The sequence below is a fragment of the Aethalodelphis obliquidens genome, unplaced genomic scaffold (genome assembly GCF_003676395.1).
Source record: "Aethalodelphis obliquidens isolate GAN/ISIS:26980383/991018 unplaced genomic scaffold, ASM367639v1 scaffold50, whole genome shotgun sequence".
Taxonomy (NCBI): domain Eukaryota; kingdom Metazoa; phylum Chordata; class Mammalia; order Artiodactyla; family Delphinidae; genus Aethalodelphis; species Aethalodelphis obliquidens.
The window spans coordinates 2,935,691-2,962,617 of NW_020837994.1; the positions used below are offsets into that span (position 1 = coordinate 2,935,691).

The window sequence follows — 26,927 nt, forward strand, 5'->3', positions numbered from 1 at the left end:
GGTCTATAATTGTGTTTGTGTGTGTGTGTGTGTGTGTGTGTGTGTGTGATAAGTTTTGGTATCAGTAATGCTGGTCTTATGAATTGGAAATTGTTCCCTTACCCTCTGTTTTATGAAGGAGTTTGTGTTAAATTGATGATATTTCTTAAATGTTTGATATAATTCAGTGAACCCATCTGGACCTAGACTTTTTTGTGGAAAGATTTTCAATTACTTATTCACTTAAAAAATAGAGTTATTCAGATATTGTTGTGGTTTTTTTTTTTTTTACATCTTTATTGGAGTATAATTGCTTTACAATGGTGTGTTAGTTTCTGCTTTATAACAAAGTGAATCAGTTATACATATACATATGTTCCCATATCTCTTCCCTCTTGCATCTCCCTCCCTCCTACCCTTCCTATCCCACCCCTCTAGGTGGTCACAAAGGACAGAGCTGATCTCCCTGTGCTGTGCAGCTGCTTCCCACTAGCTATCTATTTTACGTTTGGTAGTGTATATATGTCCATGCCACTCTCTCACTTTGTCACAGCTTACCCTTCCCATCCCCATATCCTCAAGCCCATTCTCTAGTAGGTCTGTGTCTTTATTCCTGTCTTGCCCCTAGGTTCTTCATGACATTTTTTTTCTTAGATTCCATATATATGTGTTAGCATACAGTATTTGTCTTTCTCTTTCTGACTTACTTCACTCTGTATGACAGACTCTAGGTCCATCCACCTCACTACAAATAACTCAATTTCGTTTTTTTTATGGCTGAGTAATATTCCATTGTATATATGTGCCACATCTTCTTTATCCATTCATCCGATGGTGGGCACTTAGGTTGTTTCCATCTCCTGGCTATTGAAAATAGAGCTGCAATGAACATTTTGGTACATGACTCTTTTTGAACTATGGTTTTCTCAGGGTATAGGCCCAGTAGTGGGATTGCTGGGTCATAGATATTGTTGTTTTATTGTTAATCAGTTTTGTCATGTTGTATTTTTTCAAAGATTCATCTAAGTTGTTAAATTTGTTGGCACAAAGTTGTTTATACTATTCTCCAAATAACCTTTTAATGTGTGCAGCAATGTAACTTTTAGAAAATGCTTATACTAGCATTATAGCAAACATTTATACAGTGCTTATCACATACCTTTGACTTTACAAATATCAGCTCTTTTAATTCCCACAACAATTTGTGAGGTAGATAATATTACCATCTCCATGTTATAGATGAAGAAACCAAAGTTAAACTAAAAGAAGTTAGGTGCCTTGTTCCAGATTACAGAGCTGATGTATTAAGGGCTTAAGCTGTAATCCAGGTGGTCTGGGTCCAGAGTCCTTTTTTCTTAACTACTATTTACTTTGCCTTTCTGAAATGCCAGATAGCTGTTCTGCTCTTCCTATGGAATTGTGCTGTGTTCTTTCTAGAAACCATCCTTGCTGCCACCACCTTTACACCACTGAGTGGAAATACTTGTTTCTGGTATTCCTAATTAAAACTTGGAATGCCTTTTCCTCCATAAAAACATTACATATGATGGCTAGGCATACTTGAAATATTATTGTTAATACTCTTCTTCAGCCACATAATATGTTAAAAAGACTTCTGGGGTTTCACTGGGAAGTTCACCAAAAGTTATAATGTGAAACATTGTTTCTGTGGGAAAATGTTAGAAGAAATTTATTTTAAATTCACTTGCCTATAAGGTTAAACTTCAATTATATGAAAGTGTTTCTTAACTTTTTTCTAATTTCTTAATGATTTGAATTTACTGAGTTGTTATTGAATCATAATTTTAAAAATACAAACATCACGATTAATTTGGACACATATTTTGTTTTACTTTGATTAATTTGTTAATTAATGTCTTTTAGGGTTATTCAGATGCTCAGAAGAGTATTCTTCTTCAGGTGGATCAGAACTGTGTTCGCAATTCTTATGATGTCTTCTCTTTGCTGCGGTAAGAAACTTCTTAGAGTCCTCTTGCATTTTGTCAAGAATCTTCCTCATTCTGAGTTTGTGACATTTCGATGTGAGGAAATGTATGGAATCTTTAGAAGCTGTTACTCAGACTTAGCATTTTTTAGTGAGAGCTTCATAAATTTTGTAGCTACAGTGATTTATCTCTTTTACAAAGCCTTTGGAAAGCCATTTTTTTCCTCTGGACAGTGGGAGAGAGTGATTGGAAACCAGTGATCTTAAAACAGGGACATGAGCTGTTTCCGGTCTTCTGCACAATAAAGAGCAGCAACCAGAGGTACAAAATTTAGACTTACCAAAACTTTAACAACTGTGGCATTACTAGAAAACCCCTTCAGTAGCCCCAGACATAGCTTAGAGTTTTGATCTGCTGTTCATCCTAAAAGAATCATATTTGGCAAGGCAAAGGAGCTCTGCGTGAATCTCATGTGCTTAGAGGTTTAACTGCCTCAGCTCTATATTTTCATAATGTCTGGGCTTAATTTGGAAAGATTTTTAAATTTGGTTTTAATTTTCAATGTGGTAGATCATCAAGGACATTTCCCCAGGAGGCAGGCTACCAAAATAAATGCAATTTAAAATAAAGTTAAGAGTGACACTCAACCTGTGTTCACCCTACTCAGACAGATGATTCATTGAAATTAGATTTTGGCAGTATTTCCTAGTGTTTACATAACACATCATAAATTCCAGACCATTAGACATTCTCTATATATCTACTAGAGGAAGAGTCCAGAAGGATGATTGGACTCTTATCCAACTGGATGATTGTTTATTTTTTAAACATTATGAAATGGGCTTTTCCTTTGCAAATCTTGAATCTTATTGTACATAATGGTAGAGAGTTTGCTGACATGGACTATGTAAAATGCTCTAAAGAGACAATGTTTTCAACTAAAGTAACCACACACATTTGATGACTTTTGACTCTTACCTGAGAGGTACTTTCACTTTGACTTCTTAGGATATGTGCCAGAATGGACAGAATTTAGTAATTGGATGGTGGAGATAGAAAGCAGGAGTTGTCTATTTTATAACTCTTATTTTTGAGCCTATTCAGTTTGGGACTACATTGAGTTTTAAGTATTGGAAAGAGGAATGTACAGAAATAGTTTGAAATGTGAGGAAGAGACTAATATTTCTTGGCCTGTTTTGCTCAGTAAAATGAGAGGTTAGATAATATAATTTTTAAAGATATTTTCCAAGTATGAGATTGTGTGATCTCATTAGAGAAATCAGTGGAATTAAAAGAAAAGGGGGGCTTCCCTGGTGGTGCAGTGGTTGAGAGTCCGCCTGCCGATGCCGGGGACATGGGTTCATGCCCCAGTCCGGGAAGATCCCACATGCTGCAGAGCGGCTGGGCCCGTGAGCCATGGCTGCTGAGCCTGCACATCCGGAGCCTGTGCTCCGCAACGGGAGAGGCCACAACAGTGAGAGGCCCGTGTACCGCAAAAAAAAAAAAAAAAGAAAAAAGAAAAGGGAATACAGAGTCAGTGAGAAGAGGAGGAGTTAGGAAAGGTAGCATCATAGAATCTGAGAGATTAGAGATTTAAGGAGTATTGAAGGCTCTGTACTGCAGTGATACAGGAGAATAGGAGCTGAAGAAAGACTGTAGGATCTTGGGAATCAACTTGATATAATGGAGAATGCTTTGATTGACCTGACTCTGACTTTAATTATCCTTGATTTATCCTAATTCATTTAACCTCTCTAATTGTTCCAAAATGTGGAAGCAGTGATGTTTCAAATTTGTTTAATTTATAAGCATTTTCACATCAGTTATCTTATTCTCCTAGAAGTTTTTTATGTTCACAAATCAGGGATCAGCTTTTGTCTTCCATGTAGAAGCTGAGGCCAAGGAGCATTAAATGATTTACTTATCTTAGGGGGTGCATAGCAAGTAGAGCCAGATTGGAGATTGGTATGAAGGTTTTCTGACAAGCAAATTTTGCAAACCCTTTTCACACTCTCACTTACCTTCCTAGACTGGTGGTTGTTAGGGGCACATAGCATAATGATGGAGAAAATTTCTGAAAATCGTGGAACCCTCCGTAAATGCAAAATCATCAAGTTAGTTTGGTAGTGGCTTAATTATTTAACACTGGTTTTGCAATGAAATGTCTCTTGGGGGTTTCACTTCTAGCATGCCTTCTAGATTCCTCAGGTGTGTCAGCCGTTTGAATTGCCTTATTAACAGTGGCCTGCTCATCGCCATCCTGTAAATCATTTATAGCTGATAACACAGATATACTTTTTCTGAACCAGACTAAGTGTCTATTTTTCAAGTAAATTACCTGAACTCAGAGAGTTACTCTGGAGCTAGAAACTTTAAATTGTACTTGTCAAAGTTAATGAGTAAAATGGAACTTTCTCTGGTGATTCAGGCAGTTCAGAGTAACCGTCATGTATCTGCTCAAGCAAAAGTTTTTCTTTTCCCACAGTTTTTACCATGATATATATAAAGTGATTGCCGAGAAACTTAATTTTGTGCCGATAAATTTTATTTATAGTTTCCTGTCCTTAACTCAGGCAACATTGTTCCTGGATGCAGTAGTTTTTAAAAATATACCTTTTCCTTTCCTGATGATTTCTTGTTTTTTAAATTTAATTTATTTTATTTTTTCATAAATTTATTGATTTATATATATTTATACTTTTATTTTTGTCTGTGTTGGGTCTTCGTTGCTGCGTGCAAGCTTTCTCTAGTTGCGGCAGGCGGGGGCTACTCTTTGTTGTGGTGCGTGGGCTTCTCATTGCGGTAGCTTATCTTGTTGAGGAGCACAGGCTCTAGGTGCGCGGGCTTAAGTAGTTGTGGCTTGTGGGCTCTAGAGCGCAGGCTCAGTAGTTGTGGCACACGGGCTTAGTTGCTCTGCGGCATGTGGGATCTTTCCGGACTAGGGCTCGAACCCATGTCCCCTGCATTGGCAGGCGGATTCTTTTTTTTTTTTTTTTCCCGGTAGGCGGGCCTCTCACTGCTGTGGCCTCTCCCGTTGCGGAGCACTGGCTCCGGATGGGCAGGCTCAGTGGCCATGGCTCACGGGCCCAGCAGCTCCGCGGCATGTGGGATCTTCCCAGACCGGGGCACGAACCTACGTCCCCTGCATCGGCAGGCGTACTCTCAACCACTGCGCCACCAGGGAAGTCTGGCAGGCGGATTCTTAACCACTGTGCCACCAGGGAAGTCCTCTTGTTTTTTTTTAAATTGTTACTCCTCCCTCCCTCCCTCCCTCTCTCCTTCCCTCGTTGGGTCTTCAGTGCTGCGCGTGGGCTTTCTCTAGTTGCGGCGAGTGGGGGCTACTCTTTGTTGTGGTGTGCGGGCTTCTCATTGTGGTGGCTTCTCTTGTTGTAGAGCACGGGCTCTAGGTGCACGGGCTTCAGTAGTTGTAGCTCGCGGGCTCTAGACCGCAGGCTCAGTAGTTGTGGCACATGGGCTTAGTTGCTCTGCGGCATGTGGGATCTTCCTGGACCAGAGCTCGAACCCGTGTCCCCTGCATTGGCAGGCAGATTCTTAACCACTGCACCACCAGGGAAGTCCTAAATTGTTACTTCTTGATCTGTAATTTTATGTGAAAACACACAGAGTCTGAATTCTTTAATATTACTTACTCCACAAAATTCTCAGTGCTGTTTGGAGGCAGGATTAGAACCCAGGTCTCCTGTTAATAACTCTTCCTGTGTTTTCGTGCCACTAGTATGCATCTCTACCCTCAAGCTTTTATGTGTAAATGTCACTCAAAAAATAGGAAATTTTGACTAAGTAAAGGCTGTTTTTGGAGCACCTAAGACCCTGACATTATAGCCCCTTCAGATGGATGCATTGTACCATTTTGTACGAAAACAATGACCTGAGGTTTTATTCTTTTGCCAATAGTTAGGAATTTAGACTAATTCCAATGTTGCCAAAGTAAGAGCAGCTCTTTCAAAGTTTGCATTCGGTATGTGTGATGGAAACTGAATTTTTGTTTCTTAATCCTTGTAAATCTCTGGATTAAGCATGATTTTTCATGTAAGCAGACATTTACTTAGGAGACACTTCACTCATTGTCACATTTGATACTTTAGGATGTTCACCACAAGGTGTCAATGTTGCTGTTTAACTGGCATTTGAAATTTCATTTATTTTACAGTTTTGAAATGAGAAACGTAGGGTTATGAATCATAAGTGAGCCTTTAATTTAGAAGTTAGCTTTTCTTTTCTTTATTGTTATTCTTTCTAGATTAAGGAGTTTCTAGACTTTCTAAACAGGTTTCTCTTTTTTGGGTCTGTTTTTTTTTTTTAATTGTGTTCGTGAGAGGGAGTTGTTGAAAGATTATAAAGAGAGGAGGAGTGACAGGCTCAGGTGTGTGATTTTGAATTCTATCCATGGTGACAGTGTGGAAGAGACCTGAGGAACGAGACTGGAAGCAAGGAGATACCTGTAAATCCTACCTGTCCTCTGGAATTGAAAGATTATGTTTAGTGTTTAAAAATTTTTTGTTGTTTTGTTTTTGTTTTCCTTTTATACTTTCTCAAAAAGTAGCTCTGTGGTAGTGAAATAAGTGAGACTAATTCTGTTTTCTTTGAGTATACTTTTTTTTTTTTTTTTTTGCGGTATGCGGGCCTCTCACTGTTGTGGCCTCTCCCGTTGCGGAGCACAGGCTCTGGACGCGCAGGCCCAGAGGCCATGGCTCACGGGCTCAGCCGCTCCGCGGCATGTGGGATCTTCCCAGACTGGGGCACGAGCCCGCGTCCCCTGCATCGGCAGGCAGACTCTCAACCACTGTGAGACCAGGGAAGTCCCTGAGTATACTTTTTTTTTTTTTAATTTAAATTTTATTTTTTTTTTAGATGTTGGGGGGAGTTTATTAATTAATTTATTTTTGCTGTGTTGGGTCTTCATTTCTGTGCAAGGGCTTTCTCTGGCTGTGGCAAGCGGGGGCCACTCTTCATCACGGTGCGTGGGCCTCACTGTTGCGGCCTCTCTTGTTGCGGAGCATAGGCTCCAGACGCGCAGGCTCAGTAGTTGTAGCTCACGGGCCTAGTTGCTCCGCGGCATATGGGATCTTCCCAGACTGGGGCTCGAACCCGTGTCCCCTGCATTAGCAGGCAGATTTTCAACCACTGCGCCACCAGGGAAGCCCCTGAGTATACTTTTTATTCTTTTTTTTTTTTCCCCTCTTTTTTGACATGTCCTACTTTTGCCAGTTTAATAAGTGGAAATATGGTGGAGAAACCATGGGCTTTGGCCCTCCATCTAGGTTCCAGTCCTAAACTGCCGTATGCCCGTCACTGGATGCAAAACTATGGGCAAGTTACTTAACTTTGGTATGCCTCAAACTGCTCTTGTAAAATGGGGATAATGTTTGTCTCATAGGAATTATTATGAGAATTAATAAGGTAAAGTAATTGAAAGATTGTAGGACAGTTACTGACACATAGTAGACATTCAATAAATAATAATTTTCATTTTCCCCTTTACTTCTTCCATCTTGGAATTAGCTTTTTTCTCTATGCACGTGTTCCTTTTTTATATTACCACTAGGTTTTACAATTTTAAGCATAATTTCCCTTTCCGTCTTGCCAGTCTAATGCCGATACCTCTGTTTTTTAGAATTACTTCTGTTAATCCTATAACAATCATGATAAAAATTGTTTAACATGTGCATGTCTTGTCTTCCCTGATGGCATTGAAAGCTACTTGAAGGAAGGGATTATTTCATATGGCTATATTTTCTCCTCTCTATATTACTGATAATTCTCAGTTATGTTGGAGTCACTGTGGATTCTGTTGTGATCCTAGAGCCCTAGGTCCTGTGGATCCTGCATTATTCTTTCTCCCTAGGACTGTCTTTCATAACCACCATGCCCACATATTAATAACTCTCAAATCTATGTCTCTAGTTCCTACTTCTCTTTTGGAGTTCTGATCTGTAGTTTCCAATGACCATTAGACATTTATACTTTCATGTTTTGTGGGAACCTCAACCCCAACATGTCTGGAGCTACGTACATTGGCTTAATCCTCCTCTTCCTTTTCTTTTCCCTGGTTTCTCTAGTAGTATCATCATCTCAGGCAGCTAGTGAGCATAGCCTTCTTTGTTCTCACCTCTGTTCTCCTGGACTATTTCCTGACCTCCTAGCTAGTCTTCCTACTTCCAGTTTTTCTTTCATGCAGTTAATAGGTATTATTTATTGAGCACTTCCTTTGTGCCAGGAAGTATTCTAAGTGCTTTACATGAATTGATTCTTCTAATTCTTACAACACCCCATGTGGTAAGAACTGTTGATTCATATTTATGGATGAGGAAATAGGGGCACAAAGCAGTTGAGTAGCTTATCCAAGGTCGTATAGCTAGTTCATGTTAGCCTGTATTTAAACCCAGTTTAGCTCCTGAGCCCATGTTCTTAACCAGTATGTTTTACTACTTTATTATTTTTCACACTGCTTCAGTACAATTCATCTGCCACATTGCTGCCAGAGTGACCAAAGATACATCAGTTTTGTCACTCATTGGGCTTAGAAATCTTTGAGCCATCACATGCAGGATAAAGTCCATACTTCTTAATTTGCTATTCACTCTAAACACTAGCTCTAAACAGTGTAGGGGCTAGTGTTCTTATTTCAAGTCCTCCTGCCACTGCCTGTGCAGTTAGTAGCTAGCATTTACCGAGCACGTAATGGTGTTGTAATTAGTTCTTCATTGTCTGATTTGCTCTCCGCTCAGCACCCCCAAACTGAGAGCTCCTTTAGGCAAGAATCCTCTTTTTACTGATCTTTGTATTAGTCCTGTGATGCTGCACATCAAATATATTAAGCAGGTAATAAATGCTGTTTTGATTGATCAAATCAAACTATTCTTCAAGTTACAGAGAACTGGGTTTTATTTTTCCTATTTCTGGTTTGCACCTGGTAAAATGAGAGTTGTAAAAAATTTCTCGACCATTATGGAAAAAGTGTTGAAAATGTAATCAGATCTGTAGACCTTCAGCTGCCTCTTTTCTTTCTGCCACTGCCCTCCATATAATGTCTGGTGGGATTTCAGGATTTTGTGGCTTATAATCTTATTCCTTATATAGATTTTTTTCTGGAGGATCTTTCTCTGGCTGTCTGGAGGCAGATTGTTGCCCTGTCCCCACCCCCCACTTTGACAGAAAATATTTTCTCCTATAAAATTCCAGTTATAAAAGGGAGATGCTCATATCAAATAAATTGTTCTTGCAGTAATGTTTAGAAAACAGGAGAGGATGACATGTGAAAGGGCATAACTGTTTATAATCTTTAAATTCTGAACATGATAACCAACTTTTGGTTAGCAGGGAGGGTTTTTCCCGCCCTCCCCTGCTAATGATCTCTCCCTAAGAGGTAACTGCAAGTATAGAGAATATAATTAAGAACCCAGCCGTAAGCAAAAGATGTCACAAAATTTATGTACTAAGACTCATATGTGTTTCTATTCTTGGTAGAGACTAAGCTCCTACCCAGTGTCTGTGTGCTCATTTTTGATAAATTAGGGGAATTAAGAGGATTACTATTAAGGTAGACACACTGACAGCAAGGAGAAAAAAAATCTGTTTGCTCTGTTTGTGCTTTACTCTGTGATTCTGGAATATAACTGAGTGGTAAATCATATTAGCTACTGTCCTATCTTTATACTTACAGTGTTTGGATTTGTAAATAGTCCTCTGTCACTACTTCATGTAGAAGGAGGGCAGAGAGAAATAAACCAGCTGTAAAGAGAGACAGACTAGGTTAAAAAGCATAGCTAGCATACCTCTTCTGTGTGTGAGCATTCAGTCCTTTACCCAAGTACATCTCCATACTGTAGTTCATAACTGAAGTTAATAATGAGAATTATTAAGTCCACCGTGTTAGTTTTCACTAAGGCTCTCTCCATTTAACAGACGAGGACACTAGAAGGGTGAAAAGACTTGTCTAGCATCATAAATAAGTGTTAAAGCAGGCTTGAATAAAGCATGCATGTGCATGTGCTTTCTTCCATTATGCCATGTTGATACCAGATCATCAGTGGAATATAAAGTTGTCATTGTTAAGGTCTGTGTAAGAAAGCAGGGGCATGTGACAAGTTTTAGAAAGGTTTTTAATCAAAATTTAAAATGAAAAAGTTTAGTTATTTAATGTAAATTTTAGTTAAACAAAATTGATATTTATGTATAATAGCACATTTTATTTTTATTTATCTTTCTCTATACATACACACACATATATGTACACATACACAGAAAGACACATATATACTTACAAAAATAGAATTTTAACAAAGTACTGGAGTAATTTTTTTTTTTGGTTTGGTTGGTTGGTTGGTTGTTTTTTTTTTTTTGCAGTACGCGGGCCTCTCACTGTTGTGGCCTCTCCCGTTGCGGAGCACAGGCTCCGGACGCGCAGGCTGAGTGGCCATGGCTCACGGGCCCAGCCACTCTGCCTGATGTGGGATCTTCCTGGACCGGGGCATGAACCTGTGTCCCTTGCATCGGCAGGCGGACTCTCAACCACTGCGCCACCAGGGAAGCCCTGGAGTAATTTTAGGTGCAGTTTTTTTTCCCCTTTCTTTTTACTTTTTGGCTTGTCTTCTTCCTTAAACCCTTCTCACTCACTACCAAAACCACCAGTTATAGACTGAATGTTTGTGGTCCCTCCTACCCCAAATTCATACATTGAAACCTAATCCCCAATGTGATGGCATTTGGAGGTGGGGCCTTTGGGAGATGATTAGATCATGAGGGCTGAGCCCTCATGAATGGGATTAGTGCCCTTATAAAAGAGGTCCCAGGGAGACCCTGGACCTTTCTCCATGTGACGTTATAGTGAAAAGATGGTTGTCTGTGAACCAGGAAGCAGACTCACCAGATACCAACGATGCTGGTGCCTTGATCTTAGACTTCCTAGCCTCCAGAAATGTGAGAAATAAATTTCTGTTTATAAGCCACCCTGTCTATGATATTTTATTATAGCAGCCTGAACTGAATAAGATACCATCCAAACACAGAACACATGTTCACATGACCCCAGTCACCCGTGTACCCATGTTAACAACCTGTTATGTATATATTCATATTTTTCCTATGATCTCTGTGTATATGTTATAGATACCACTATATGCATATTTATGTACATATGTTAGGAGTTTTAATTGCTATTTCACAAAATTGGAGTGGATGTTATATACATGACTCTACATCTTGTTTTTCTTGTTTAACATTCCATGTACAAATCTCTTCAGTTCATTGTTTTAATGATTTCATAATAGCCCATGGTGAGGGTGTACTATGTTTTTCAATCATTACCCTGTTGATAGACTTTTAATATTTACTCTGGCTCTGGTTTTTTTTTATTTGTTTGTTTTGCCATTATGCAGAATACTGCAGTAAATATCTATATATGTATATATCCTTATATTTATGATGTTTTTGTTCCTGTGTATTAAATTTCCAGGAGTAGGATTTCTGAGTCAAAGGGCATGTGTAGTTTTAATTTTAAGAAATAACATACTGTTTTCCCAAAGAGTGCAAATAACATACTGTTTTCCCAAAGAGTGCAAAAAAATGTGACATTACTCTTTACCCTGAATCCCTGCTGGCAGTGGGTATCATCATTTTTTTTTGTGATTTTTATTAATTTGATGAGTGTAACACCTCAGTGTTACTTTAATTTTTATTAGCTTCGGTACTAGTGCTTAGTCTGAGCGACAAGTGAAAGTGAACATCTTTTCTTGAGTTTGTTAGCCATTCAGTGTATTCTTCTGTGAATTTGCCTATTCATATACTTTACCTATCTTTTTAATTGAGTTGCTTGCATTTTTTTCATAAAATTTTAAGAGTCCTTGGTATTTTTTCCAAATATGTCAGTTATGTATTGACTTAGTATACGTTATACAAAAAGTTTTTATTTGCCATATCATGTAATTCTGGTTTTTCTTTGATATCTTCTGGACACACTGTCTTGGTTTAAGAAGTCTCTCTTATACCTTAGTTCCACCTGTATTTTCTAAGTTTTCTTTTGAGATTTATATTATTTTACTTTTAAAATTAAATCTCTAATACAATTAGGAATTATTCTTAAATATGTTGTTTAGATATTCTATATATTGTGGGATAGAAATTAATTTTCTTCATAGATGAATATCCAGTTGCGCCAATAACTTCCTTTTCTCACTGAATTTAAATACCACCTTTATCTTATATTAAAAGCTCATATATGCTGGTATCCATTTCTGGATTCTCTTTTCGTTCTGATCGTTTTGTGTAGTCCTTTGACAATTTCAGATTAATTTAATTACAGTGGTTCTTTGGTATGTTCTAATATCAAGTGGGGCAAGTGCCCTTCTTGCTACTATTCTTTTTCATACTGTTTTTGGCTAGTCTCAGAACTTTATTCTTCCATGTGAACTTTAAGGTTATTTTATCCTATTCTTTAAAAAAAAAAAGTTTATTGGAATTCTAACAGGAATTTTTATATTCACTGACTTTTTAATATTTGGAGAGAGCTGTCATTTTTATATTAGTATTCCAATCCAAGACATGGTATGTCTTATATTTGTTCAAATTTTATTTCATTCCTTTGGTAAGATTTTATAGTTCTCTTCATATGGTCATGTGCTTTTCCATTAAATTTGTTCTTATAATTTTTACACTATTTTTTATAAAATATGTTTTCCATTTCCATTCCTGTGTGCTTATTACTGTTATAGGGAAAAGCTGTAATTTTAGGAAAGTTATATTCAGTGACTATATCAAATTATTTTTTCTTGTTTTTTAAGGAAAGATCTCTGATTTTCTTGGCATACACTCATTATTATCAATTAACAGATTGGTTTATCTGTTCTTTTCCAATGTTTATACTGTTTTCTAGTCTCTAGTACATTTACTAAACCTTCTAGAACTTTAAAAATAATGTTGAAAAGTAATGGACATAGTGAACATTTTAGTCCAGTTATTATTTTAATTAAATATTTTGCTGTTCAGGATATTTTCTGTTAATTTTGGAAAATATTTTAGATAGTTCTTCCTATTAACTTTTTTTAGCAATAGATGCTGAATTTTTTGAAATGCCTTTCCGCATTTATTAACATTATATGTTTTTCTTCCTTTAGTTTATAGTTGCAATAAGGTATGTAGATTTTTTGATACTGCATTACTAATTAGTTATAGATTATTCTTTTGATCATTATTGCAAGTGAGATTGGTGTATAGTATTTGTTGTTTTAGGGGGGAGGAGAGAAAGGCAGGGTAAACATCTTTCCTAAGATCTTAAAATTGAGTTGGGAAACTCTTCATCTTTTTCTGTGACATTTTACTCTGTAAAATGATGATAATAGCATATACCTCATTGGGTTGTTGGGAGGATTAAGTGAATTAATATGAGGTGCTTAATACAGTGCCTGAATATAGTTAATGCTATATTTGTTAGCATCATAATCAACTGAAACATATTAAATAATTTTGGGAATTTTTAATTCTTTAAAGGTTTGTTAGAGAATTTAGCTATTAAATCATCTAGTTCAGGTGACTTTTATGATAAATCTGACTCTCATACCTTTAGTGCTATTTGCTCTATTTTATCCTACTTCTCCGTGGTTTATTCTTGACACTTCATTTTTTGCTAGGAAACCATTTACTTCCTCTGGATTTTTAAATTTATTGCTGAAACAGTGCGTGTAGTTTCAGTTTATAATTCTTTTAATCATTTCAATAATTTACAGCAAATATTCTAATTAAGCCCAGAAACCACTCTAGTATTTCAGTTAGAAATTTTGTTATATTATGAGGTCTTCCTGGACAGGATGCTTTCTAATGCTGCAGTTGTAATGCTTTTTTGAGTGTGAACTAAAACAAAATATTTGATATGCTTTTTGCCTTTAAAATATTTCTCAGAATGAGAATGGAGAACATAAACTACATAAGTGTAGGGAATTTAGAGCTCTAGTTTATAATTTTGTCCCCAGCATATATAGCACCAACCTAACTCAGAGTAGATACTCAGTAAATATTTGTTAATTGAATGAATGGTAAAATAATAAGTGAATGGATGAAATACAATCCAGTTGGATAATCACTGAATAATAGGTAGGTTTTTGGAGGAATTTTTAAAATGGTAGTTTTTTGTTTGTTTGTTTGCTTTTGCGGTACGTGGACCTCTCACTGTTGTAGCCTCTCCCGTTGCGGAGCACAGGCTCCGGACGCGCAGGCTCAGCGGCCATGGCTCATGGGCCCAGCCGCTCCGTGGCATGTGGGATCTTCCCGGACCGGGGCACGAACCCGTGTCCCCTGCATCGGCAGGCAGACTCTCAACCACTGCGCCACCAGGGAAGCCCTAATCACCTTTTCTAAGATAATTAATACTAACTTTGGATATGTTCTCCCACAATTATGGTATATATTTACAATAAAGTATCTGAGTACTTCATTTTAGACAACGCGCTTGCTAATGAAAGTCACGTAAAGGCGTTGTATGGTAAATTAACTCTAGTTTATTAAATGAGTTAACCAGTTGTGAGTTACTGATAGGTCTCATGGTCTTTAACTAGGACCTTTTGTAGGCTTTTCATGCTGCTAAGTCCATTTTCTCTAGTGGACCGAATGTTCAACAGGGGTAGCGACATAGTGGGTAAAATAAATGAGCCCTCCCCAAAATAATGTTCAGAACTTCTGGCTTGGAGCAATAGTCAACTTTCAGATGATGTTGGAATGGTGAAAGAGGTGTATAAAATCAGTAGAAAGAGGTAAAGCGCATCCTTTGAGGGCAGTTAACTATCTGAGTAGTCTTCTGCCCCAAGAGATGTTCTCTGTCCCTGCCCCTGTCCTTCAGTTCGGGCTTGATTTCACAGGGTTACTTTACTAAGACTGCTTTGTTTAAGATGTCACTGCAAATTAAAGCTTTACCATTACACCCCTCATAGCTGCCTTGTAACTTCTACATTCCCACTGGTGCCAGGCATGTTCCAAGGCAGCTTTCCAAGGTTTAGTGATTTCACCCTGATGTCTCTGCCAATAAAAACAAACAGTTACCATTAAACACCTACCCCACCCATAATTTGATTTTTACATGCTGTTTTATTAAGAGAACTTAGAGATTTTAGGAGAATTAATACATTATGCTCATCAGGATATCACCTGGTCCTTGAAGTAACTTTTATTCTAAAAGGTGGGATGCTTTACCTTTGAAGAGAATCTGAGACGCAGCATGTTTACCTGTTGAGGAGAGTGGATACTGTAATAACCTCGTTCTTACAGTTGATTCTTTATGACTGGGAGTACTCTATTAACATGAGAAGCAAGATTCTAACTTTAGGGACTTATATTCTAGTAGGACAGATTAACAGATACGGCAAACAAGGGGTCTTACATTCATTGAGAAGTTAATAATAATTTCTAAATATTTTGTTGGTATTGTAGGAATAAGTCAGAATCCCATTCTTTTCTATGCCTACACAGGTGGTAGGGAAAGTAAAAAGTATTTGAATAGCTCAAATATGAAAGGCACTTAAATGCTAAAAACTTAGCATACATATTTTTTTACAATATTCACAATACTATGCTATTATAGTTCTGTTTTGCTGGTAAGCGAACCACAGCTTAGAAAAGATGAGCTAGTGTGTTATTCAGAGTTCAGATCTATTTGATGGCAAGGCCCTTTCCAATATATTTCTTCATCTCATGTGGAAGAATTCCTTGTGATCTTCCTTGAGGCTGCCTAACAGCTCCTGTGCCCCTTCTGATAAAATTTCTTTGGTGGTACACCTGAGTGTAAATGAGCCAGGCATTTCTCAGAGAGTCTTGTGGCCCTAGCACAATGGAGACTTCCATAATAGGCTCTCCTAGAGCCTCCAAAGTGCTGTGCCTCCGTGCCTCCCCATGCTGGAAGTGTTAACTAAAGCCTGTAGGTTTCCGTTGAGGAGCGTCTCTGTAACTCTATGGCCGCGTGGTTTGTTTTACTTCTCTTCCTTCAATATGGTGTGAGGTGAGTAGATACAGCGACTTTTCCTTAGTTGGCATTTCTGTTTTCAAGCTCCCAACCATTAAATTCTGACTCTGCAAGAAGCAGAGGTCTACTGCCATAGAGGTAAAATGACTTCTGTAGTAGCATTGATTTTTTTGTTTTTGTTTTTGTTTTTTAAATCTCAGAGATTCTTTGATTCTAGTGGCAAAGTCAGGTATGAACCTTGGAGTAGAACTGGCTTTAAACAGTTTGTGGGGAGAACATCTGGAGATTTAAATTTATGAAAAATTTAGTATAAGCCAAGAAATTGACTCAACAGCTCTCAAAAAGGAGTTAAGGGCTTCCCTGGTGGCACAGTGGTTGGGAGTCCGCCTGCCGATGCAGGGGACACGGGTTTGTGCCCCGGTCCGGGAAGATCCCACATGCCGCGGAGCAGCTGGGCCTGTGAGCCATGGCCGCTGAGCCTGTGCGTCCGGAGCCTGTGCTCCGCAATGGGAGAGGCCACAGCAGTGAGAGGCCCGCGTACCACCAAAAAAAAAAAAAAAGGAGTTAAGATTATCTTATGTTGCATTAATTAAAATATAGTGCCCAGATCAAGGGAAGTAATAGTCTTCCTGGACTTTGTGTTCATTAGATCATATTTGGCATATTTATGTTTAATTTGAGTCCTAGTTTACTTCCATGAGAAAGAGCTAAGGGAGAATGCCAGGGTGATGAGTGGTTTTTAAACAGTCATATGAAAACTAGTTGAGAATAGAGGGTATTTAGCTTGAAGAAGAGAGGACTTTGGGAATATGGTTGCTGTATTTAAACTAAACAGTTATTTAGTTAATTTGGCAAACAGTTGTTGGGTAATAATAGTAAAATAGACACATTTACTGAATATATACCATCTGTCAGGTAAGTAGTTTATATGCTTTATAATCATTTAATCCTCAAAGCAAACCTATGAGACTGATGCTATTGTTTGTTATCCCTCTTTTGCTAGTGACGACACAGATCCAGAAAGGGGAATTGACTTGCCTAAGGTTGCATTGTGACAGAGCCAGCCAGCCAAACTTTTTACTCCATTTTCTTTTCTTTCTCCCATGCTGCCACCCACATTCTAAAGAATGTGGGCTCTTTCTGAAGGGATGTAATTTGGAAGAAAAAAAGTATGTAGCTATATTTGTTCCTGTGGGTAAACTAATGATAGTACTATGGGGATGGGGATAGAGTGTACTAGGGATGGTAGGATGAATTATTTTATTTATTTTTATTTTTTTAAATAAATTTATTTATTTTATTTTTTTATTTTTGGCTGCGTCAGGTCTTCGTTGTGGCGCGCAGGCTTCTCATTGCAGTGACTTCTCTTGCTGCAGAGCACAGGCTCTAGGCACACAGACTTCATTAGTTGTGGCGTGCAGGCTCAGTAGTTGTGGCTCACGGGCTCAGTAGTTGTGGCTCACGGGCTCTAGAGCGCAGGCTCAGTAGTTGTGGCGCACGGGCTTAGTTGCTCCACAGCATGTGGGATCTTCCCGGGCCAGAGATCGAACCTGTGCCCCCTGCATTGGCAGGCAGATTCTTAACCACTGCACAACAGGGAAGTCCTGGGATGAGTTATTTTAGATAGAGTGGTCAGGGGAGACCTCACTGAGAAGAAAATATTTGAACAAAGACTTGAAAAAGATAAGGCAGCAAGTTGTGTGGGTATCTTTAGGAACATCCCAAAGAGCAGTAATAACCAATATAAAAGCGCTGAGGAGGGAGTGAGCTTGGTTTGTTGAAAGAACAGGTAAGAGGTCAGTCTAGTTTGAGCAGAGTGAGCAAAGTTGGTGGAGACCAGATTGTGTAGAGTTTTAGATTTTTTTCCACGTATGATGGGAAAATGTAGGGGTTTGAGCCAAGGGAGTGATGTGATCTGACTTTTATTTAAAGAAAATGACTGTGACATGGAGAATAGACTGAGGGGAGGGAGAGTAGCAAGAGAGAGAGATTAGTTAAGAGACTATTGTAGTGTCCAGGCAAGAGACAAGAGTGACTTAGGTTGGTCTGATAGTTGAGGTAAATGAAGAGAAGTGGTCCGATTTCTGACATATTTTGAAGTTGGAGCTAACCAGCCTTGGTAATGGATTAGATGTGGGCATGCAAGAGAAATTGGACTTAAAAATAATTTATAGGTATTTAATCTGTGCAACTAGGTGAATTGTGGTGGCATTTATGAAAATAAATGGTATGAGATTTGTAGGGGGAAGGAGGATCAGATAATGGGGAATCAAGAATGTATTTGGGGGCTTCCCTGGTGGCGCAGTGGTTGAGAGTCCGCCTGCCGATGCAGGGGACATGGGTTCGTGCCCCAGTCTGGGAAGATCCCACATGCTGCGGAGCGGCTGGGCCCGTGAGCCATGGCCGCTGGGCCTGCGCGTCCGGAGCCTGAGCTCTGCAACGGGAGAGGCCACAACAGTGAGAGGCCCGCGTACTGCAAAAAAAAAAAAAAAAAAGAATGTATTTGGGACGTTAGGTTTGAGATATGTATTAGTTATGAAGGTGGAGGTACTGAGAAGGCAGTTGGTTGATATCGGGGCTGATTGTTGCCGGAGATGTGAACTTAGGAATTGTATCAGTCAGTGTTCAGGATAGGAAACATAAACCACTCTAGAGATTTTCATCAGGACGAGATTTAGATTTCACACAGAGAATTGGGTATTTATAGAATCACTAGACAGCTGAAGGAGAAGAAGTCAGGAGGCTGCTAGGCTTCAGGGACACACTACTTACTGCTAGGCTTCGAGGTCAACCCAGCGATCCAGTGCTCACAGAACTGCTGCTAGTGAAGTAACCATCCCACACCCACTAGACACCTAAATGAGGAAACTGGCTACTGCAGAAACTCATACCGGAGAGAGTCTGTCACTGCTGCTGGAAGAATGGCCTCTCCACCTTATATAGAGGCCTCTCCACCTTATATAGAGGCTGGAAGAACGGCCTCTCTACCCTCTGAACACCTTCAGAGTTTGTTCAGGTTCTCCAACATGTAGGAAGGGGAGGATATGGCAGAGGACTAGGGGCAGCTAATAAAGTCTGGGGGAAATCTAGGACAATGTGGTGTCCCAGAGCCAAAGTAAATTAAGTATTTTCAAGGAATTGATCAACTGAATCAAATGCTGTGATTGGTTGAGTAAGAAGAGGGCTGATAATTGAATGCTGAATCCAGCAACTTGGGGCTCACTGGTGTCATTTATAAGAGCAGTTTTGGTGATGTTGTAGGAGTGGGTTAAGGAGAGAATGGGAGTGAGGAAATGAAGGCAAGAAGTGTAAACTATTCCTGCGAAGTTTTTCCGTACAGAGGAGCAGGGAAGTGGTACTAAAGCTGGAGGGTACTGAAGGGTCAAGCGAAGAATTTTTCTGTTTTGAGATGGGGGGAGGTATTTAGCATATTCATGTACTGAAGGAAAATTTGTGGCTGCCCGAGAAAGAGAGGGGATAATAGCCGGCACAAAAACCTTTGATAAGTGAAAGACAGAGAGATCCAGTGTACAAGTGGATGGTTAGACCTTACAAATAAGGGCTGTCTGTACATACGTGGGGAGGGCAGAATATATGGGTACAGGTACAGAATCATACGGTAGATTTGGTGATGGGAGAACGAGTAAGTTGTCCTCTGACTGCTTCTGGTTTTCAGTAGGGTCATCATCCAGGTGTCAGGAGGTGGAAGGTTTGTATACAGTTGGAAGAGAAAAGAGAAGATTTAAAATAGTCATCCTGGAGAATGGGAGAGTGAATTATCTAGGCCTGATAGTTCTCACACTTTAGCCTGCATCGCAATGAGCTGGAGGGCTTGGTGCAACACTGATTGTTGTGCCTCCCCGCAAAGTTCCTGCTGCATTAGGTCTGGGGTGAGGTCTGGGAATTTGCATTTCTAACTCTCCCAGGTGAACCTGATGCTTCTGGTCCAGTTTCCGTACTTTGGTTATACATTTAAGGGAGATCATTCAGTATGCTGAGTGTTTTTCGCCAGCTGTATTCAACCACTTGGGTGCAAACGTGGAAAAGACAATGAGTTGAATTTAACCAGAATTAGGGTTTTGAACTCATGGGGAAGAAGAGAGGTCCATAGGAGTGGTTTATAATGATGGACCATAGACTCTAATTTGGATAAGGAGAGAAGTGAGGATGTGAGGGAAGTGATCATCAGTGAAAAAGAGGTGGGGGGATCAATGGATTGGAAGTTCTGATGGTGAGAACAAATTGTTGGAGTGAGGTACGGAGGGCAGCGGTCAGAGGTTGGGATGCTTGAAGTTGAGGTTTTAAAGCTGTAGTTATTAACTATGATGTAAAGCAAGAGGATAACTGAACTGGCTCAACTGGGTGGAGGTCAAGAATCTGAGAGGTTGGAGTATTGCATGGACGTAAAAGTCCATCAAGAACAATGGCAGGAATAGTAGTGGAAAGAGAGGATGGTGAGTCAGGTGCTAAAACCTTCCATTACTAAGCCGGGATGGGAGGACTGTAGATAACAGCAGCAAGAAGGGGAAGTGGCATAATCATGTGTACGTTAAAAGGACTGTGGGTTTTAGGGAATGGAGGAGAGCAGTGGTCTGGAAAGCAGCAGTGAGTGGCAAGGGAGACATCTACTCCATCTCCAAGCTCAAGTGTTATGCAGGGTGTGGGAAAAAACAGTTAAGCTTATTTAGTTCTGACAACAGCCCCTGTTATCCCCACTTTTACAGTTGAGGAAACTGAGCCTTAAAATAACTGGCCTTGGGCTTTTCTGGTGGCGCAGTGGTTGAGAGTCCGCCTGCCGATGCAGGGGACACGGGTTCGTGCCCCGGTCCGGGAAGATCCCACATGCCGCGGAGCGGCTGGGCCTGTGAGCCATGGCCGCTGAGCCTGCGTGTCCGGAGCCTGTGCTCCGCAATGGGAGAGGCCACAACAGAGGCCCGCGTACTGGAAAAAAAATAAAAATAAATAAATAACTGGCCTTGACAGTCATAGCTTGTGAATACTGGAGGTGGCATCACGTGAGTCCAGTGGAAGCTAAAGGAAGGCAAATGTTGACTCAATATATAAGAAAGTACTAGAGGTGTGCACCAGTGACAGTGTTCCTTTGGAGGAGAGGGTGAGCTCCCTGTCACTGGAATGGATGTCTATCTGCTGCTGTGACCACTGCAAACTAATTTAATCACAGACTGACATAAGCAGAAAACCAATATATAGTAAAGGAGGAAGGGAATTGATATTTATTAGCTATTGGAGGAGAAGGCAGCGAGGGAGATAGCTGAATTCAGTTATCTCTGAGATAAGAATTAGTGATTATAGTTGCACAATATAGTCAATGCACTAAATGCCACTGAACTGTACACTTTAAAGTGGTTAATTGTATGTTATGTGTATTTCACCACAATTTTAACATGTCTGTGATTATACTGGTTATTTCCATTTCATTCTGTTGGCAAGTCATCTGTCTACAAATTTCACATGTAAGGCACTTTGGGTACAAAAAGTAGAAAAGTGGTTACTGCTGTCATGGAACTTAGAGTTTGGGTAAACGTGTACATATCTATGTGTATGAAGAGATAACTGATCAGGTGAGGTGGTAAATCTTAAGTGCCCGAGAATGGTGTGAATAATTGCTGTTGAGCTTCCAAGGAGGAGGAGCTTGCATGGGTTCTGCTATATGTCCTTACCTCAGTGTACTTGGCACAAAACATCTTTCCAGATGTCCTACTTTTTCTCAGTGTTAGAATTTGGGACAACCCACTTTGCTCAGTTTTCAGCTTGAACTGTGACATCAGTTCAAACGTTTGTGGAAGAGGATTAAACTGATATTTGAAAAGAGAATCTTGTCAACTAAATCCCTAGGGAACAGACGCAGGGACAAAATACCAGGATTGTTGATCTTGCAGGGGATGGTTGTATTTTTTGTTAGGCTTGATTACAATCTGGCAGAATATTTTTTGAAAATATATTCTTTGTTTAAATAAAAAGGACTATTTGTTCAGGTTTTGTTGGCTAATTTCTAATAGTATTTTAGGTATTGATTTTTCACAACGGTGTTATAAACATCCTGAGTCTGATGTTATGAAAAATCAGCTGTTCTTTATTTTGTTTTCATTTTTGAACATGTCTGTTTTTATTTTACAAAATGCTTTACAGAAACATTGAAAGATAGTACAGAGAGTTCCTAAACACCCTACACCTAGTTTCCCCTATTCTTAATATCTTCCATGAGTGTGGTTGGATAGGAAAAACTCAGTCCTCCTCCTATGTTTCTTTTTTACCCTCACACTACTACTACACTCACAATATTTCTGATGCCAGATGTGTGGAGTTTTCTTCACACCAAGCAATTCTGCCAGCTGGGTGTCCTGCAATTTAACTTAATCCTGACACTGTTTACCTGGAGACAGTGTCAGATCGCACAGGTTAAGGGCTCAGTCCCACAAGACTGCCCCCAACTTCAGACACCAGTCACAAGTCCAGGTTGTCACCTGTGCTTCTGATCAACTGGCTATAAATCAGAGGAGAGGTTCCTACAACCCTCTCCTCGAGTTTGATCCATTTGCTAGAAAGGGTCACTGAACTCAGAAAGACAGTTTACTGACTGTTTACTAGTTTATTATAAAAGGATATGGTGAAGGATACAGGTGAACATCCAGATGGAATGGACGCTTAGGGTGAGCTGTGTGGGAGGAAGTGCGGTGCTTCCATGCCCTTCCTAGTGCTCCAGGCACCTCTGTGTGTTCAGCAACCCAGAAGCCCTCTGAACCCCACGTTATTGGGATTTTTACGGAGGCTTCATCACGTAGGCATGATCTATTTATTGGTTCTGTTTCCTGCCCCTGCCCCCTCTCTGGAGAATGGGAGGTAGGGCTAAAGATTCCAAGCTTCTAATCGTGACTTGGTCTTTTTGGTGACTAGCCCCTGTCCAGGAGCCCACCAAGAGTCACCTCATTAGAACAAAAGACACTGCTATCACCCAGGAGATTCCAAGGGATTTAGCAACTGTGTGTTAGGAACTTGGGTCAAGGACCAAATATTAGAACAGGAGATGCTCCTAGTGCATCTATCATTTAGGAAATTACAAGCGTTTGGGGAGCTCTGTGCCAGGAGCCAGGGGCAGAGTCCAGTATACATGTTTTCTGTTGTCTCACAATGGTATATTTGTTATAATTTGTGAACCAATATTGGTACATTATTAACGGAAGTCCATACTTCATTCAGATGCCCTCTTCCAGGATCCCATTCTGGATACCATACTGGATTTAGTCATTATGTCTCCTGAGTTTCCTCTTGGCTGTCAGTTTCTCAGATGTTTCTCGTTGTTGATGCTCTTGATAGTTTTGAGGATGACTGGTCAGGTATTTTGTAGAATGTCCCTCAATTGAGATGTCTGATACTTTTCATGTTATTAGATTGGGTTTATGGGTTTTCTGACATTTATGATGATCAAACAATTATTACATGATTATAAGAATGTATAAAAATACTAACAACAAAGAATTTTACTATATATTATCCATATAAATTATGGAACATGCTGTGCGATAAACTTTGCAGTTGAGAATTTTAGGATGAATTAGGTGCAGGGTTTACTAATCCAGTAATCTAAAAAAGGAATGCTGGTTAGTCATTTGAAATAAAATGTCGCTAGCAACAGATCTTTACTGAGAACCTGCTATTAGTAGAGCCTTGTGTTACTCTGTCAGTCACTTCTCCTCCCTTTCAGTTCCAGCAGGAGCTCTGCACAAAGTAAACAGTAGCAGAATGAAGATCAGAGTGCTGCTTCATGAGTAGACACCCAAACGAAGAGTACAAATAGTGCAGCTCTCTGGAAAAAGGCTGGGTTAGAGCAGGTGGTATAGGCCTAAGGGAGCCTCCTACCTTACCCTCATGTAAATCTTGGCCTTGGATTGCATCTTCATTTTGGGGTGTGTGTTGGTGGAGGAGAGGAAGGAAGCGCTGTGTTATCTTCTATTATAAAACTGTATGTGGTGACATAATTGCCTGTTTAATTACTCTGTTTCCTCTGATAGATTGTAACTTTTGTGAGGACAGGGAGTCTGGTTTATCTTGCTCCCTATTATAGCCTCTGGTGCTTAGCCTATTCCCTAGCACATGGTAGGTGTTAAAGGGGAAGGGGAGGGTGGGACGAATTGGGAGGTTGGGATTGACATATATACACTGCCATGTGTAAAATGGGTAGCTGGTGGGAACCTGCTGTATAGCACAGGGAGCTCAGCTCGGTGCTCTGTGGTGACCTAGAAGGGTGGGATAGGGAGGGTGGGAGGGAGACAGATGCAAGAGGGAGGGGATATGGGGATATACGTATGCATACAACTGATTCACTTCGTTGTACAGCAGAAACTAACACAACGTTGTAAAGCAATTATACTCCGATTAAAAAAAAAAAAAAGAGTAAATGGGAGTTCGTCAGGCAGTACAAGGAACAGAAGACCACACCGGGTAACAACATGTAGAAAGGTAGGGAATGCTTGCCTGACACATAAAATAAATTCCTCCAGACGTAGATCACATTCCTCTGCTCTAGGAAGCCTTCTTGGTTCATTTCCTGTCCCCTTATTGCACATAACAAGCATTCTGTGCCCTGGTTAGTTAGCTTTATTAACCTTGCATTATTATCTTTTTTAAAAGATGCCTTATCTCCTCAATGCTAGCTACTTTTTTTGTGGGGGGCGGGCGCAGAGTGCCTGTTATGTGCAGATATTGTGCTAGGTGTCGTTAATATTTTGTTATCCTATTTAATCCTTTCAGCAGCTCAGCACAATAGGCAAATGAGGAAATTGAGGCCTCCGAAGGTTTAATAACTTGCCCGCGGTTGTACATGGATTTCTTGGCACCCTCCGGAAGGTTGAGGCCTCTTCTGCCTTTTCATGCTGTTTCTAACAAGATACATTTGCTTCAGTAGAAATTATACTCTTAATGAAGGTCTTTCATACTTTTTAGACCTCCCCACAATTCCATTCTTGTTGGGGTTTTTTTTATTACTATTTGATCAAAGGACCATGTACTCCTAACACTTCTTGAAACTTCGGAGCTCAACCGCAAAACTGGTGAAATCTAACTTCAGATGTTACATTTTCAAGGCTAAAAGTGAATGTCTAAGTTAGTGATTCACTACATGACAAACTATTATTATAAAAACGTTTTTATATAGAGCAGATAGAAAAAGAAAGTTTTAAACTCGTCATAGAAAGAACATACTTATTCCAAGGGTGTTAGGCATTTCAGTTTTGATGCTTCAACATTGAGCTGTCCCCTGTAGCCATGGAAACCATAACTTCTCAGTGCTTGTTTTTAAACTATGGTTTTCTTTTAATATAAGTAGATTTTGATGGTAGAAAAAAGTTGTCATGTGGAATTACTCTGTGGAGCCACTTGAATAGACTTGAAACATTGTTTATGCATAACTAAATTCACCACTCTGAAAAATATTCTCAACAGGCCCAGTATGAGCTGGCATCTGCAAGTCAGCCCGTATTTGATACTGAGTTTAGACTACTCGTAAGAGGTGGTGAAAAGGGTCTCTGATAGAAAGCAAATGGAAACAGCAAGGTGTTGGGGTTGGTTTTTTCCCCCTTTGCTTTTTAAATTTCTTTTAACCTTTCCTGAGAAGTCATCATTTTCTTTCAAAATGAATTATTTTGTGAATTATAGTTAGCATGACACAACTGTAAATGTTGATGCTTGCTTTATGATTTTTTTTGCTTTGTTTTCCCATCTTTAATGCTGTTTTCCAAGTGAAGAATTGGTGTTATCAGTTTTATTCACTGTGACCATCATTCATATGCTGTTCATTCATTCAGCAGCTATTTATTGCTCTCCTACTAGTTACTGTGCAAGTTAAATGCTGGGGATGCAAATGTAAGTAAGATATGACCCCAGCCTTCTCGAAGATTTCAGTCTATGGGTTAGTCAGACAACAAAGCACAGAAACACGGTACTGTGTAATAAGTGCTCTGATAGCGTTCCTGGGAATACAGAGAAAAGAGGCCCCAGGGTGGTCATGGGAAATTTCCTGGAGGTAATGGGCTTTCTTTTCTTTTCTTTTCTCCACCACCCCTTTCTCTACCCTTTTTAAGAAATTAAAGTGAATCTTGCATACTATTCTTATTTAAAAAAATCAAACTCTAAAGAAAAGTAGAAGTTCCTGTTCTGCCCACCTTAACCCTGCCCCAGTCTCACTCCTTAGCAATAACCATCTTTTTTTTTTTTTTTTTGCGGTACGCGGGCCTCTCACTGTTGTGGCCTCTCCCGTCACGGAGCACAGGCTCCGGACGCGCAGGCTCAGCAGCCATGGCTCACGGGCCCAGCCGCTCTGCGGCATGTGGGATCTTCCCGGACCGGGGCACGAACCCGTGTCCCCTGCATCGGCAGGCGGACTCTCAACCACTGCGCCACCAGGGAAGCCCGCGATAACCATCTTTAATACTCTGTTTTCCTTTATGATGGTTACTATAAAAACTTAAAATAATATACTTTGTTTCTGTTATTTGATAAATTAAACTTTAGATAATGACTCTTGACTTTAGACAATGAAAGAAGAATTTAGCACATTTTTAGTACCTGCCACCTTCTCTTTCTCTACCTCTATGTTTTTGTTAGTTATCTTATTCTTACATTATCAAGTTTTTTTTTAAAATTACGTTTTGCTGTTATTATAATTAACTCTTCTGTGCTTTGTCTGTAGGAGAACTTAAAAAATTGAGCCACAAAGAAATAACGTTACTATAAATCTAGGTATATGTTAATACATAGTTTAATTAGAGTATATAGTAATGCATACACACACACACACACACACACACAGTATTACTATAGATCCAAGTGTGATTGTCCCATAGCAAAGGACTAATTTTATTTTATTAAAAAATTTTTTTTTGCATTAAAAAAATTGTTGTACTCCATTTATAGTTATTATAACATATTGGCTATATTCCCCATGTTGGTCAGTATATTGTTGTAGCTTACTTTATACCTGATAGCTTGTACCTCTTACTCCCCTACCCCTATATTGCCCCTGC

General features: G+C 39.6%; 1 protein-coding gene across 1 annotated transcript in view; it reads left to right on the top strand.

Annotated features, from left to right (window-relative positions):
- The window catches only part of UVRAG (UV radiation resistance associated), a 318,729-nt gene that overhangs the window by 84,879 nt on the left and 206,923 nt on the right, over positions 1 to 26,927 (top strand). The window contains exon 6 of the mRNA XM_027083424.1: positions 1,864 to 1,949. Coding sequence (XP_026939225.1) covers positions 1,864 to 1,949 — 86 coding nt within the window. The remainder of the gene's footprint in view (positions 1 to 1,863; positions 1,950 to 26,927) is intronic.